The sequence below is a fragment of the Parasteatoda tepidariorum genome, chromosome 9 (assembly GCF_982258835.1).
Source record: "Parasteatoda tepidariorum strain Cologne lab strain chromosome 9, Ptep-v5.0, whole genome shotgun sequence".
NCBI classification, from domain to species: Eukaryota; Metazoa; Arthropoda; class Arachnida; order Araneae; family Theridiidae; genus Parasteatoda; species Parasteatoda tepidariorum.
This window is the reverse complement of record NC_141763.1, coordinates 47,596,840-47,614,192: the sequence shown is the minus strand read 5'-3', so window position 1 is coordinate 47,614,192 and position 17,353 is coordinate 47,596,840. Positions and strand designations below refer to the sequence as shown.

The window sequence follows — 17,353 nt, the reverse complement described above, 5'->3', positions numbered from 1 at the left end:
GTGATGGCATGTCTTCGGATCATCCTCCGGGATGTTTCCCAGACCGTCGCCAATAGCCCAATGTGCAGCTCTAGTGCGGCGTAAATTAACAACAACAACAACATCAGATTTTTTTATTCTGTTTTTATTTGTGTTTTATTAAATGACGCGTTTTTAACTAATTACTCAAATACAAACAATTTTTTTATAAAAAGCTGCACTGCTACTATTATAGAAATAAATTTTTAGCAAGGATTCACGAACTCTGGTAGTGCTCTGTCATGGTACATCATAGCTGCGGATGAACTATCGTAGTCATGACACAACAGAGGACTGATGTATTTACTTTAATACTTTATTTTCACAATCTAATTATAAAGATTTCCCAAATGGAAAATGAATGCGCGTGATGGTGTCAGAAATAAAGCAGCGACGTCGGTGGAATCTTCCATATTATTTTATTTTTTGTAGTTTTGAACCCAGCCCAGAAGGCATGGAAACTGCTGGATTAAATACGAGGGTAAACTAGAAATCATGGAGAACGTTTTGATGGAACTGACCTTCATTAGCGCTACATGGATAAGAGAATCACGAAAGCCTCTTATGGAAAGACAGATTACAAGGGGACTCTAACCCACGATCCGTCTACCACCGAAGATACTTCACGTCAGTATTGTGGTCATTGTTAGCCCAGAGCAGGATTCAAGCCAACAAACCACTACTGTGTTTCGAACATTGGAAGGAGAGTGCTCTATCCCTGAGCCATCGCTGCTCTTTTGGTACCCTTTATTTTTTATATAACCGTCGTTGAACAGTTGACCCAATTTTTGGGTTTACGACTACTAATGTTCAACTAGCCTTGTAATTTTGAACCCAATCCAGAAGACAAGGGAACTCCTGTATCAAGTATTGGGAGAAACTTGCCTTCGTGGAAGACTTTTTGATGGAACTTACCAGCATTTGCGTTACATGGAGAGAAAGATCTCGAACAGCCATCGCTGGGATCGAACCCCGGTTCACCTCATTGGAAGGCGAACTCTCTATCCCCTGAGAAATCACGGCTCTGGTACCCTTTATTGCCATAAATTGAGGTATATTACGTAAAAAAATAAATTCTGACTATAATGTCTTTGAAAAAATAAAACTTTGATAGATGTATCCGATGTCCAACCGGAATTTTAGAATGTGCCCTTAGGCACAAAATGGTTGGAGACCCCAGGGTGCAGGATAAACCTTAGAGAAGCAATTAAGAACTCTTGTAAAAGTTTTGGTGAACGTCTTACATCTTTATCAGATCTGCCAAGACACAGAGCAAGCAAACACCTTGATCTCAGAGTTCAATAAATCCATTCGCAATTGACGAAATAGCAGTAATCGACTCGTGACAGGTGTGCAGAATTTAAGAGTAAAGGAATGGTACAATTCCATTCTGCCTCTAAAAATCGTTCTATTTCACATTGTTTCTTTCTTGATGCATCGATCTTAGAAATACTTAACATTCACTGCAAATGCTCTTATGTGAAATAGTTAATCAGTTGAAGACAGTCTACATCAGGGGTTGCCAAACTTTTTTGATCATCGACCCCTACATAATTTTTCAAAATCTCCATCGACCCCCATAAAAGTAATTTTCTGCTAATTAAAATAAAACTCTCTTAGATACCGTGTTTGTACATTTATTTTATGATTTTGAACATTTATTAAAGTAATAGTACATAGTGTAACAATAGTTTTATGAAAAATACATTAATGTTGAAATATAAATATGATATTATGAAATAATATTAATCATAAGTAAGTAGAAATAATATGTAAAGTAACTATGGATTTATTGCTTCTTAATCAATGCCTGGTGTTTTTCCTTTTTTTTCTTTTTTTTTTTTTTCTTTTTTTGCAAGGTTCGCTATATTGGGTTCAAAATTGGTCAATTTTAATCTTAAATCCCCTCGAAACTCCACATTTAATTTATTTCTGTTCTTAACCGGCTTCAACCATATAGGAACTTGGAAATTTGAGCAGAAAATGGCACAATAATCCAATCAGGGATGTCATTGTTTTCCAAATCAACAAAACGCAGTTTAAAATCGTCGCTCAGTTTTTGAAGATTACCTGTATATATTTCCAAGTCTTCTTCTTTTATTTCTAATTGTCACATATCTGAAAAATACTGATAATCCTTCGACCAATTGACCCTTACGGTTCGGATCGATCCCCTGGCTCAGATCGACCCCCGCTTCTGTTAAATAGACCCGTGGGGGTCTATATAGACCACTTTGGTGACCTCTGGTCTACAGTGTACTCTTCTTACCTTCCTTTGAAAGCTCTTATGATTGCGCTGCTAACGTTACTGAAACTATCTTACTACTTTATCTTGTCCACTTTTCGTTGGGACTGACTATTATGTAAGATAATTAACGCAACTAATTCCATGCTAGTCAACTCTTATTAACATCACTTCAGTTTCTTCATATGATTGACCGTGTAAAGCTAAGTGCAGATGGCGCTATTCGTCATAAGACTTCCGTCTTACTACGTCCGACTGGTTTTTTCGCCTAAGATTGAAAAAGCGTACTATTCAAATATTATTATAACTGTAGTGTTTTCAATATAACTCTTTCTTTCAATCTAATTTTCAACGAAACTGACAAATGAATTCGGAGGACGCTGCTAGTTTGCTACCCAAAAAATAACAAAAGTGCTATTTTACACGAATATAGCCAAATAAGGGATAAAACTCAAAATACGGATAACCTTACACTTCTTTTTTGCTGTGATATTAATTTTGTTAAATTTGTTTTAAGCTCATGACCAGTTAGAATTTATAAATTACCGAAAACTCATGAATGGTAAAATTGCGCGTAAATTTAAACACAGAATAATAAAACTTCCTAGAATATTAAACCCGCTCACACATCACCTCGTAAGCAGAATGCGCAGAATAAGCGGAATGATATACCGGAAGTTTTCTAAATTTCTTCCGGTTTTAGGAAACTTGTTATTATTTACATTCGGTCAAACATCCATAAATACCTAGTAAATTTTATTCAAGTTCACACAAGATAAATATCTAAAAGCAAGGAAAAGTTTCATTATTATATGTTAAAAAGTGAAAAAGAATTTACAACCAGTTTACTTAGTTTTAAAGCCCTTTTTTTTAGATTGTTATGAAGTAGGTCAACAAAATTGAACATTCGCCTTTAAAGTTCATTCAACAACTAACTACAAAAATGAAATTTAAGACTCCAGAAAGTAGAAGGAAATATTCTATTATAAATACGGAAGACAAATTTCAGAATCCAAAAGCCTCAAAAATTTATGACGCGAAACTAATGCATCGCAAAACTTATATCAACCATTTCAAAGAAAAACGATAAAAGGTATGACAGTCATAAATAATTAGCAAGACGAGCGTAAAAGCTATGCAAAATATATCAGCTTCAAAGGTTACTCCCACATTTTTATCGATTCAACACGTGGGAGTAGTTAAGTCTTCTATTTGTTCTACCTATTTACAAAAGATACAGTCCCAGTTGCAAATATCACGAAACATATGAATTTCAAATAAGGCTAAAGCGTCCTTAATAATTCCCTTCAACATATTATCTCCTTCGTTCTAATTACTACGACGATATAAATAAAAAAGAACTTTGGTGCTAAACAATAGCTCTAGTTTTAATAGATGTCGAGCACATTTTCCCATAAGCCACACCTTTATTGACGTCATTGACTACGCCCCACTGACCCTGGAATGTTCGGAGAAAAAAAATGCCGATTCTGCAGACTCTGAAAATGACTGCGTTCCTCATTTCGCCTGATTGAAAACTTTCGGTTGAGTTGAGTTGGCCAGACGCACAGAATCGTTTTCTTTCTCCGGAAACTCTGTACCTCAAACGTGGTTAGCGGCGCCCAAATGGAGGTATGTCACTTCTGGTTTCGCTTCCTCTTTCATTTCCTAGGTGGCGCTCCTGTAGCTAAATTACTTCCAATAGTTTATTTTTAATCCTCATATTTTCCTTTTGTTACAACAATCTGACACTTTGATTGAGCAAAAGTGTATTCGAGGAGCAATTTTTTTTTTTTTTTAACAATTTCGATTTTATTTGGAAAAGCTATTTTTGCTCACATCGTCTAGCGCTTATTGTTTTAAAAGAATTTCTATTAAAATTTAAATACAGTCATAATAAAAGAAATTAAAAAAATACGCGTTAATAATATAGTAATCCTATATATGAAAACGTTTTTGTTTAATAATATGTGCGAACAAAATTTGTGAACAAATTATTAACTAAAATTGCAAACGATATATTTTTTTTAATTATTGTTGTATGATAAAAAATTTTCGTGCAGAGTTAATTCTTTATTTCAAATGAAAAAAAAATATTATAATTGCATTATAATGAACCGTCTTGTGACTTGTGACTGGATCTATTTAAGATTTTAAAACCGCAATTACTGTTTTATGTAATTTAATCTCTTAATTTTCAAAAGTTTTAGAGATATAATAACTGCTACTTCTTATAAAACTTTATCATTGTTTTTATGTAAAAAATATTGAGAATTATCACATTAAATTTTTTTATTAGTCTTTGCATAAATTAAGGAAAAAGTGTTGAATTAAACTTAAGGAAAAGTTTTTAAAAAAATAAATATCATTAATGAACAAAACATTGTTAAGTAAAAAAATATTATTTAAAAATATAAATAAAATTTATCTCTATTATAAAGGAAATATTAGTTAATGCTATAGAGGAAATATTAATCTATATCATATCAGATAGAGTGTTTTTCTCGTAATAAGAAAGAAAATAAAATTAATCCATTATAACATAGTATTGATTCGTGAAATTTGGTAAATAATTTTTTTCAAAACTAATTGCATTTAAGATTTAATTTTAATTAAATACTGTAATCTTATAATTTTTAAATATTTTTTGAATCTATGAAAATATATATTACATGTATATAACATATTATATAACATAGGCATGAAAATGTAATTTGAACAATTCTCAAAAACGTTCAGTGATTTTTGACAATTTTGGAAGCGTCAAGTCGGTAATGAAATTGGTGGGTATTTTTCACTTATCATTGTTTGGATCGGGGTTCGATTCCCCGTGCTTTAATAGCTAGTCTGCTCTGATTATACATTCTTTTATTCTTCTATAGTGTCTGTCATTGAACCTTAATATTTTGGATCTGACTAATTGCACCTTCTCCTATCGTGTCTATAGCTATTTCATAGTTATGTGGGTTGGGTTGTACCTTCTCCGATCGTGTGTGTAGTTCGGGTCTTAGTAATGTAGATCGAATTGCATCTTCTCCTATCGTGTCTGTAGTTCGGGTCTTTGTAATATGGGTTGGATTGTACCTTCTCCTATCGTGTGTGTAGTTCGGGTCTTAGTAATGTGGATCGGATTGCATCTTCTCCTATCGTGTCTGTAGTTCGGGTCTTAGTAATCTGGGTTGGATTGCACCTTCTCCTATCGTGTATGTAGTTCGGGTCTTAGTAATGTGAGTTTGATTGCACCTTTTTTCCATCGTGCCTGTAGTTCGGGTCTTAGTAATGTGGATCGAATTGCATCTTCTCCTATCGTGTCTGTAGTTCGGGTCTTTGGAATGTGGGTTGGATTGAATCTTCTCCTATCGTGCCTGTAGTTCGGGTCTTTGTAATATGGGTTGGATTGTACCTTCTCCTATCGTGTGTGTAGTTCGGGTCTTAGTAATGTGGATCAAATTGCATCTTCTCCTATCGTGTCTGTAGTTCGGGTCTTTGGAATGTGGGTTGGATTGAATCTTCTCCTATCGTGCCTGTAGTTCGGGTCTTTGTAATATGGGTTGGATTGTACCTTCTCCTATCTTTTGTGTAGTTCGGGTCTTAGTAATGTGGATCGGATTGCATCTTCTCCTATCGTGTCTGTAGTTCGGGTCTTTGGAATGTGGGTTGGATTGCATCTTCTATCGTGTCTGTAGTTCTGGTCTTAGTAATGTGAGTTGGATTGCACCTTCTCCCATCGTGCCTGTATTTCGGGTCTTAGTAATCTGGGTTGGATTGCACCTTCTTCCATCATGTCTGTGATTCGAGTCTTAGTAATGTAAATTGGATTGCATCTTCTCCCGTCGTGTCTGTAGTTCGGGTCTTGGTAATGTGGGTTGGATTGCATCTTCTCCCATCGTATCAGTTGGCTCTTAGTCTGGAGCTGGAAAATTTCACGTGGATTTCGGTAGCGTGGTGTGAAGGCCGAATGAATACTGCCACATTCTGTCTTTTGATCTAAATTGTGGTAGCGTAGTGAGCGAATGCACCAGTATAATCTTCAGCATTAAACCCTCATAGCTCAATAGTGTATCTTTAGTGCAACTTTAACCACCAAATTAAGAATTTTCTTATTAAGAATTTTCGTGTTTTCTAAACATTTATTATATTATTATATTTAACACTTATTGTCAGTTTAAATTATAAATAATAAAAATATTTTTCTACATTTCTGCTCAGTTCTGTACTTATAATGGATAGATTCTTACAATTTATTATCATTTTTTAAATTAATAATAATAAAGAATACGTGTATGAAAGAATTTGAAAAACGTATGCTACATAAACTTATTCAAAGCACTTAGCATAAAAGGAAAGCTCTTATGATTTGCTTGAGAGTGTGCCAGTCATTAAATGAAAAGGGCAAATAATATATTTCATACTATCGTCAACCGGGCGTACTCGGTCCAACATTAAAAATTTTTTTTAATTTTTCTACTAAATCAACAAAATAAGTCATACAGATATTTGTAAGCTTAAATAGTTTATACGCTATTTGTGTGTGTTTTTTATAATAGTTTTAAGAAATTTAACAATTTTATCATTGGCAACACTGGAATTTTTGTAAGTCATTGTTAGATGATTAAATTGTTTAATTCCAAACTTTCCATTGTTTAGAATTTAGATGATTGAACTATTTACCTTCAAACTTTCCATCCTTTAGATGATTAAATTGCTTAACTCTTAATTTTCCATTGTTTAGATGATTAAATTGTTTAGCTGCAAATTTTCCATTGCTTAGATGATTAAATTGCTTACCTCCAAACTTTCCATAGTTTAGATGATTAAATTGCTTACCTCTAAACTTTCCATTGTTTTGATGATTAAATTGCTTACCTCTAAACTTGCCATTGTTTAGATAATTAAATTGTTTACCTCTAAACTGTCAATTGTTGAGAAGATTAAATTGTTTACCTCCAAACTTTTCATCGCTTAGATGATTAAATTGTTTACTTCCAACCAACGTTTTGGTGATTAAATTGTCTATCTCCAAACGTTCCATTGTTTTCCACTGTCCAAATTCAGCTACGTGATAAAAATAAGGTAAGTATTAAAATATTACCTTAAGTAATTTGTTACTTATCTGATATAATTGTTTTCTTGTTTTTCTTTTGGGGATACGTTTTAAAGTTTTAGTAGAAAAAAAAACCTATAAAATCACGTCCGATATAAAGGATATTCTCGTTTATGAGTATGTTGACATCAAGAAAAATCAACGCTCCCAAACAAATGAAACGAGGATTCTGTGCTATGTTATGAAGGTAAAATAAAAAATAAAATGTCTAAAAGTCATCCATGTTTTTAACTCTAACAATTTGCGTGTTTTTTATGTCTAAATGTGAAAATAATTTTTTACTAATTTGCAACAAGACGTTACAATAGCCTAACATTTGAATTATATTCAATTTCTATTAAAATAAGGGCCCGCCAAAGAAGCTCTAAGCTTGGGTTTCTTTAGTTCAAATTATTAAAAAGGTATAAAAAAATTTTAAAAAAAGAGAGAGATTTAAAAAAAAAATTTGCAGTTAGGTTTTGGACATTGTGCATTTGAGACATTGAAAATGTGCAGTTAGCTTAATTTGAACTTCGCAAATCCAATTATTATATTTTTATCAACGAACATGTAGGTGAAAACTTGAAAAAGTAGCTCCCGATATAGCGTGATTTTTAAAAATTTAATTTGACTATGATATTAAATATTATTAATCATTCCTGGAATTTAATAAATACATAACGAACTAGTGCAGAAATAATAAAATATTTAAATTTTTCTCTTCGCTACTCCTTAATAAATAAAACTATTTCTAGGGAAAATTAATATCTTTTGTCGTCAAGATTCAGGTGCTTGCAGTTAATTGAAAAACCTCCAACTTTAAGTTCGATATGTGATTTTTTTCCCGTATTAAGAAACTTCATTTTTCCAATATCCTGTTGTAAGCAATTAAAAAAGGTAAATTCTGTATCTATTATGTAATACCTTATCTCCTAAAGCGATTAAAAAATGCATGCGTTTAGATAATGATGTTTTTTGCTTTTATTATAAGAAACTAATTTCTTTCGTAAATTCGCAAATTAATATTTTAAATTCACTTAATAAGATACTTCAAGGAAAATTTGAATAAAGGACTTGTGAAATAATAGCAAACAATAGGTTTCTATCATAGATATAAAGGGCTCGCCTATGGCTTTGTTTTTCACAATTCAACCGGGGAATCTAAGAAGTCCTTATCCTCTACATTTGCATCTGTTTTCTACAATATAATGCACGATGTTACTTAAAGGTCGCGCTTAATATAAATTTTTAGAACCCATGTCAAAAATAAATTACAAATTTATGCAAAATAGAATTCGCATATTAATATTTAGACAAGGGAAAATATTTTATCGAAGTCTAATAAATCAATACTAAGGAAGGCAGGACAGAAAACGCCGAACCCTGTTTAATTGCTTGAGAAAATAGAGAGGTACTGAATGCTGATCATTTGAAATATCCTGGAGTTTCTTCGGGTAATCAAACCGACTTTAAAAGTTTTCCTCACGCCTTCCTCTGTACTAATTCGACAGATTTCGATTGAGTTTTAGTTCCTTCTTAATGATTTGCGACTTCAAATATGGATACTACAAAAATTCTAAAAATTAATATCACTGCTAAAGTGAAAAAAAATCACTTATTCTACAGATTACCTAGTTTATGAACAGGTTGATTAAGTGATCCGTTAAAGTGTTAAAAATGCTTCATTTCCCAAATTACCTAGGTACTCTGCACTTAACCTATTAGCACACGTTAAAGTGAAAATAAGTTTTTTGTTGGGAACATTAGCAAATAACATATTAACTTTTCTGGACGCTTAAATTAATATGATATTTACTCATCTTTTGCTATAAAACATACAGTTACAACAATCAAACAAGCAATACAATTGATAGAATCAATCATCAATTGCTTTAAAGACCATATTACAAAGAGTCAAATGGTTTTAAGTGTTATTACAATTAAGGAAATTAACATAACATCATTTATTAATTTTTTGATCCTAAGAATCAAGTTAATCTACACAACCAAACAATCGACAAATTAATTGATGGAATTTTATTTTGTAATCGGCGTTGAACTGCCGAACCAATTCTGAGTTAACGACAATCAATGTTCAACTCCGTAGTCTTGTAATTTTGAACCCAACCCAGAAGACAGGGGAACATTGTCATCTGCATAACGCAATTGTGCTTTGTATTTGTGGTGTAGTTATGAATTTTGTAATTGTTTGCTTATGTGCTGCGTATTGTGCGAGCTAGACTGTCGGCCAGACGTGGACTATACGGTTAAGGGTTTTGCAAACCTAGGTACGTGTCCACGTCTGGAAAAAAAAGTGGGGAACACCTGGATTAAGCATTGGGACAAACTAGCCTTCATGAAAGACTTTTTGATGGAACTAACCAGCATTTGTGTTACATGGAGAGAAAAACCACGGAAACCTCTCACGATCAGCCCGATGGCAAGGGGATCCAAACCTATCCGTCTACCATTTAGTAAATTTTACGTCAGCACAGTTTTCATTTAGAGTCAGGAGCAGAATACGTATTATCAAGCCACTTGTATTAACCGGCCACTCTATCCCCTGAGCCACCGAGACTCTACTGGATAGAATGAAAAAATCAAACTTTCAAACTTAAATGATACAAGGAACGTTATGCGCACATAACATGTAAATTGCGGAAAACTCTTGATTCCACACTTTAACGAGCCGCGCTATTTAATCTTTAGATTAAATAGATAAAGTGAATATTAGCCACTTTCCAGCTTTATACGTAACACATATTTAGGACGGTGATTACAGAACACCCAGTATAAAGGGGCGAATGCCGTAGAATTTATTGGTTAAATGTTTGGTTGTGATGCTTTTGTTAGTTTTTAATAAATAATTATGTTGTTTTTCATTAATGAGATTACATCTTTTTTTACGTCTGTAACAAATGCTTAATGTACTTTTAATATTAACGAATAATATAATGTAGTAGGTGTAATGCAGTAATGTAATAAGTACATTTTAATATAATGTAGCAGTATTTTTTTTATACATGCCAGCTCAGTTAAAGTTCTAATTGTAGACAGTAATATCGAAGAAAAATTTTAATTCATTCTTCGGATTTTATTTAAGCGCAGTTAAAATAAAAAAGATCTTCATCGTTAATCTTATGAAGAGTAAAAAAAAAAATTCAATCGTTAAAATTTTTATAGCTGGCTTTCTATGTAGTTTTTAGAATCGTTAGTTTAAGTATTGAACTTTTCAACGGAGTAGAAAAATGTTTTGTTCTTAATTTCAAAAATTTTAGTAGCTAATGGCGACTTATAATTTAAAGTAAAATGCTGTCAACTTATTCAAACCAAAAATAATGCTGTTCCAAATGTTTAACACGTATTAAAGTGACAAGTTTCATTATGCACAAAATATAAATGATGTATGGTGATCGATAAATTTTAACGGTGTGTAATGTTCAATATCTTTTTACGTACGATGAAAATGAATATTTATAAGGAAAAAAACAATTTACACAACATCTATTAATTTTACGATTAGATTTAAATATAAAAAAGTGAACAAAAAAGAAAAACACATTTTTATTTTTGCTCCATTAGCTTATCTGATTACATAATTATTTTCGAATTGCTAATTAACGTAACTTAATTAGTTACAAATTACGTGTTTCTTTCTTATATATACCTTTGTTTACATTATTTATTCTAGTTTAATGCAGTTAATCAGTATACAGTACTGTATAGCTGATAGATTCTAACAACAACAAAAATTGAATTACAAAAATTAATGACGTTGTATAACTTAAAGTAACATGCTTTCAACTCTTTAAAAACAAAATATTTAAAACTATATACACATATTAAATGAAAGTAACTAAAAAGAAAGCATGTTTTTAGTTTTGTTTCCTTAAGCTTATCTTATCACCTAATTGTTTTCCTAATATTAATTTACAGGCTTAATTAGTTGAAAACTTTTTTATAGAAACATAAAGAATTGTTTTGGAAAAATCTTTTTAAATAAATGTATTAATGTTCGAATTTATTTAATTATTTTAGTATGAAATTTTAGTAAATAATTTAAATTAAATAGCTTTTTTAAATATTTCACTTAACAAAATTATGCTTTAGTCAAATTATTGTAATTCTTTTTGTCAAAGCCTCAAGTGTTAAAGAAAGCTATTCAATTTAAAAAGCTATCAAAAATTATTTTAATTTCCATTCAATTCTCAAATAAGTTTAGTTTTGAAAAAACACTTGCTTTAAAATACTATTGATAACATTTTATTTAACCTAGAAAAGAATTAAGAAGTCCTTCCATTTTAGAAATTTTTTTTAGGAAATACCTAAGAGGTGTACAACTTGCTGCCCATACATCACTGGCTGCGGTCAGTGTGCGGGTGGGTGTTCACTTAGATTAGTCGAGGGTGTGCGCTTGGTCTTCGTAAAACTGTTCTACCTTAAAGTGTTCGACTTCGCTAGCAGGTCGTCGAGCTACCGAAGCGGGGGTGCCATCCCCTCTGCCATAACCCATTGTGCAGCTCTAGTGCGACGTACATGAACTACAACTACAACAATGTACATGTCGATCTCTGAAGAAAAAAACGAATATAAAAATTTCCAAAATTACATAAACATAAAGAAATTACTAAATCTTCAAAATTGTCTTAAGTTGGAAAATATTTTATATCCAAAACGGTTAATAAAAACATAAAATTTCCGCACTGTTTTAATACTCGTCATTTGCCAAATGAGAAAAATGACGTCACGTGTCAAATGATAATGCGTTACAAATGTGGACTCAAATGTTATTGTAAAATCTTTTAAAAAGTGTAAAATTTCGAATTCTTCGCATTGATTTTTTTGTGAGACATAGTAGATGAGGATGATGTCGAATCCATTGCAGAGTGGGATCCGTATGATGACACTGTTAACGTTATTGAATCCAGCAGAGGTGATGTTCTGGAATTTTTAAATTTGTAGATTTATGGTACGTTTTAAAAGTTTTCATTTTTAGAAATACTCTTGAATAAATTATCTTAACTTTTCCTATTCTTAATTTCTTTTTTCTGAACATAATCTAAGCAGCATTGTTTCGAAAAAAATTTATATGTAAAGAAACTTTGATGAAAGAAAAATACAAAATCCATTGCAAATAACATATTAAAAATAGTTTCTGAAAGGGATAAATCAGTACAAAGTTATTCATATAGATCTCATTGTTTATAATGCATCGATATTTCACGATCAACGAATGTTCTATTTTGTAAACTGGTGTATAAATCGACCCTCTGATTTTTGTACAATTTTGGTGGTTCGAAAAGTCGACTTTAACACCGGTATATACGGTAGAGATCAATAATGACCCTATTTATATAAATATGTAGTTCGCTATATTCTGTTCCATAAAAATTCTGTTCCATAAAAATGACACTCAGATAAAAAAAAAATTTAAAAAAATAAAAAAAACACGCACCATTTTACTCTAGATTGTACTGAAAAAATGGTATCTAAAAGCTCTTTTATTTACTTATAAACTTTAAATGGTAACATTAACTAAGTATTTAATTTAGAATTTTTTAATAAATGCTTTAAAATGATTGATTTAAAAAGCTGATTAAAATGAAGTTGATTTAAAAAATTAAAATAACAATATTATTACTAGTATACGCGAAGAGTGATTTTTTTCCCTGGAGCTCTCAAAGCATAATTTATTTCATTACTAATAAAATTGATTTTTTTACATATATTTGTAAGCTTTGTTGTTTATAAGAGCAAACTCTTTTTTTTCTTTTAAGTCAATAAATACATTATAAAACCATTATTTTTGTAGAACGACATAAATTTCAAACAGAATCTCTTATGACATAAATTCCAACCGAATAAAATTTGCATTTGATGGTTTTCTACTAGTAAAGCAATCCTCCTTGGTTTTAAGTATAAAAAATCTTTATTTCAAGGTATGTATCATATTTGTCTGCATATTCATAATAATAGTAATAAAGAACATTTTATCAACGTAAAGAGGTTTAACATGCTTTTATCTGATAAAAAATTTTCTGACTCACAAAAAAAATACCTGTTTACGAAATAAAATATAGTGAGAAATACTTCACAAGCAATAAAAAATTTATTTTTAAAAAGATTTTAAAAAATATGCAAATAAAAAGTAGGCAATGTCTTTCAACGCTTGCAAACTGTTAATTAAATTTTAATCCCAGCAAGGACATCAATTATAAATGTTTGGAAACACCAATAAAATGAGGATTTTTATCTGAGAAACGTTAGTAGAAAAAGATTTTTAAAAAAATATAGTTCTTACAAAATCAAATTTTTCAGAGAACTAATTATTTCTAATTTTCTTGTAAAAAAAGAGTAATGCACACAGATTGTGATTATTATTTTAGCGACTAAAACAGTTGCATTTTTCTCATTTAATTAAGATATTTTTATCTTGCTAACAATTGATTGTTTTTCATTTGGAAAAAATTATACACTCATAGCTGTGAGATGTGTGTGTTGGGTATTTTAGCAATAATTAATAAATGTTGAATAAGAAAAATAAGATATGACAAAGCATTTTGCAATAAAATGTTAGATTTTATTTTTATTTGGAAACAGGAATTTGATACCAAATCTTTTTCTTCAGAAAATTAATATGTAATGGTACTCGCAGCAGTTTTTATTTGGATTTGTTTTTAACATATGCAGACAGTTAATTAGAGCATATTTATCTTTCAAAAATATATTAGTTTTTAGGCCAGAATTCATAATAGTATGTGACTAAAATTTAATTAAAATTGATTGCTAAGAAAAATACTTTTTTAAAAGTAGACGTAAATGTGTGAATAAATTATATTCTTTATTGTGTATAACTTATATTGTATCAAAATTGGTTGTTAAGAAAAATACTTTTTTTAAAAAGTTGATGTAAATATGTGAATAAATTATCTGATTCTGAACCTTGTGCAACCATTTTCGGAAGCACAAAAAAATGTGTTTTTCTTTAAGAAGCCACAATTAGTTTAATATTCATCAATTAATTATAATTCAATTATAATTCAATTGTTTCATAGCTTAAAAAGAGTGATACTAATTTGTTTTAAAAAGTATATGACCAAGTTAAGTATATTTTGGAATTGAAAACACATTTGAAGCTTTCCACATTTTTTTCTGTGACATTATAGTATCAGATTTTTAGCCTTTTGTGTGGGAGAATTAATTTTGTTATTTTTTTACTGTAGATAAATTGTACTTAAATCCAGGGTACGAAATTTCGTCTCGCCACTAGCTCCCGAATATTTAGAGCTAGCTAGTAAATAACGGGGTTCCAGTGAGTGTAACAGAGTTTAATTCTAGTGTAGCATAGTTTAACTCAAGAATAACAGAATTATATGGAATTTGACTCTAGAGCTGCGATTGACAGATGGTATTTCTGATATTTTAATTTTCTGATATTTTTCTTATTTTAATGACTTCGAATGATATGCGAATGGTATTCAAACCGTTGAAACCTTATGGGAACCTTTTTATAAGGTAATATTAAAATTACTTTGCAATAAATGTTTTTCCATTCTACAGTTTCTACGTTTTTTAACAGTTTTGGACACTAAAATATTCTTTTTTTTTTCATATGTTATATTTTAAAAATTGTTCATATTTTTCTGAATAATAATGGCGACCAAAAAGTTAGCTTTAGATCTGAAATTTCATACCCTGCTCAAATCTTTTACTTTTGAAATAAACCTACAAACTACATTTTTTTATTGTCTTTGTTAGACACTCAAAAATTACATTAAATGAATTAAAATAGATTCTCATAATTTACTCATACATAAAAGAACATCTATAAAATATGAATCAAATTTTAAATATTTTACAAGTCTAAAAAGACAGCTTTACAATTGATTACATTGTATCACTTATTCCCTATGTAATAAGTGATGTAATGTAATAAATCAAAATAGAGAATTTATTACATAATAACTTTTTTAAACAAGAGAATATTCATTCGAATTGCTAGCCTCCTAAATTGTTCCATTTAAATATAATTTTTCTTAAATCTGTTAAAAAATTCGTTTAATTTAAAACATTTCTAAAACCATTTGATTCTGGTTTGTTCCTGAAAAATGCTATAAAATGAAGCATAAACTACTAACTTTTAAATTTACGTTACTTATTTTTTAACTTTTAAATCTACGTTAATTATTTTATCAACTTCTAAATGTATGTTAATTATTTTTTAATTTATGTACTTTCATTAATCACTTCTTAAAATTTTAAGTTTACATTAATTGTTTTTAAATTAAATGTGCGTTATTTATTTATTTTTTAACTTTTAAGGATCTTGAAAGTAACCATTAATATAAAAGCAATGTTGCTATATTAACTAAAATTCAAGAAAAAATAATATTTATTTCTAGAATTCATTCCAGAAAAATATAACTAATACATTTTAGAATTCATGAAATTTGTGTACATAAAAGCAAAATCTATGTGATAAAGGATTAATAATTCTCAAAATAATCTTGCTTGCAAATTTGGTATTGGTATTTATTGAAATGCTCTAAACCTTCAATTATGCCTGTAAAAACCAAGTTGACTTAATTGAATCTTTCATTTTAAAACTAATCTGTAATTTATTAATTGTGAAAATAATAATGTTATATAAAGCATCATAAAGATTTTAATATAACTAGTTAGTGCTATTATAGGCTATTTAAACAATAACCGCATTTGTTATGGCTGTCAGACAGTCACGTGTGGCCCTGTCTGACGAGTTAATTTTCAATTGTATGGAAATTCGAGAAAAATAAAAATTTTATAGAAGCGTGGTTGTTTTTATTTCCGCGTTTATTTTAAAACCACGTTCCTGCAATAATTTTAGATTCTCTGGAAATAACCGAAATAAAAAAGAAAAAATACAAATTTCAGTTAGAATTCATTTTTGTTTATCAAATAATCATTTTCCGATTTAATGCAGAAAAGATTTTAGAAAATGCGTACGTAAGCTAGTATATTTTACGTAAGACTATCGTTTGAACGAATGTTTTTGTTTTCCTTAAAGGAAAAGTATTTCCATTGTTTTTTTTTCAAGTCAAAATTACTTGCTCTGGTTGGTCTTTAGTTTTTAATCCACTGATCTGAATTCGCGTAATTTTTTCCTAGGATTCTAGAACTATTTGGTCTGTTTTCATTTATTTTTAAATTGATGTAACCATATCTCTATTATTTCTTCATCACAATTACTGGTTGGTCTATCTTTTAAATCTACTGAACTAAATTCCCACAATTGTGTAATAGTCCATAATTCTTGAAATGTTTGGTGTGTTTCCATTTAATTTTAAATTGTTTAGCTGTATTACTATTGTTTTTTCCAAGTGAAAAGTACGGGAGCTGGTTGGTCTACTTCCAGTTACTTGTAAATCCACTGAACTGAAGTCCCATATTTTTGCCAAGAATTTTTGAACAATTTAGTCTGTTTTCATTTATTTTTAAATTAATCTAACTTCCATTATTTTCTCCAAGACAAAATCACTTGCAATGGTTGATTTACTTCGAGATTGCGTTTAAAAGCCAGTGGAGCTTGACTTCGGTGTTCTACTGGGAACCGTGTCTTTACGATTAGTCCTCTGCGTGACAGTATATATATATATATATTCATTATTTAATCCAAGTTACAATTACTTGCACTGATTGGTCAGTCCACTGCGGGACAGTATATATGTATTCATTATTTAATCCAAACTACACAGTGAATTCTTTTTTAGTCACTTACTTCGCTTTATCATATGCTATTATACCTTTCGTTACTCTAGCTAATTAAATATATTGCAGCAAAATGTCTCAAAAAGGGCAAACAATTCACTCAAAAGAAAGAAATATTATCAAATTTATGAAATATTTAATGTTAAAAAGTGATCATTAAGATTGCGAAATAAATATTTTAGTCATACGATCGCCAAATGGCAACCTTTTCAGGATTGTTCACATCCTTCTCCCAAAAATAGCAAAATAGTATCGTCGGA

At 30.1% G+C, this 17,353-nt stretch overlaps 1 protein-coding gene across 1 annotated transcript in view; it reads left to right on the top strand.

Moving 5' to 3' along the window:
• The first annotated feature begins 3,477 nt into the window (after positions 1-3,477).
• Positions 3,478-17,353, top strand: part of Pka-R1 (protein kinase, cAMP-dependent, regulatory subunit type 1) — a 139,049-nt gene continuing 125,173 nt past the window's right edge. Inside the window, exon 1 of the mRNA XM_016067126.3 lies at positions 3,478-3,895. Coding sequence (XP_015922612.1) covers positions 3,890-3,895 — 6 coding nt within the window. The 5' untranslated portion in view covers positions 3,478-3,889. The remainder of the gene's footprint in view (positions 3,896-17,353) is intronic.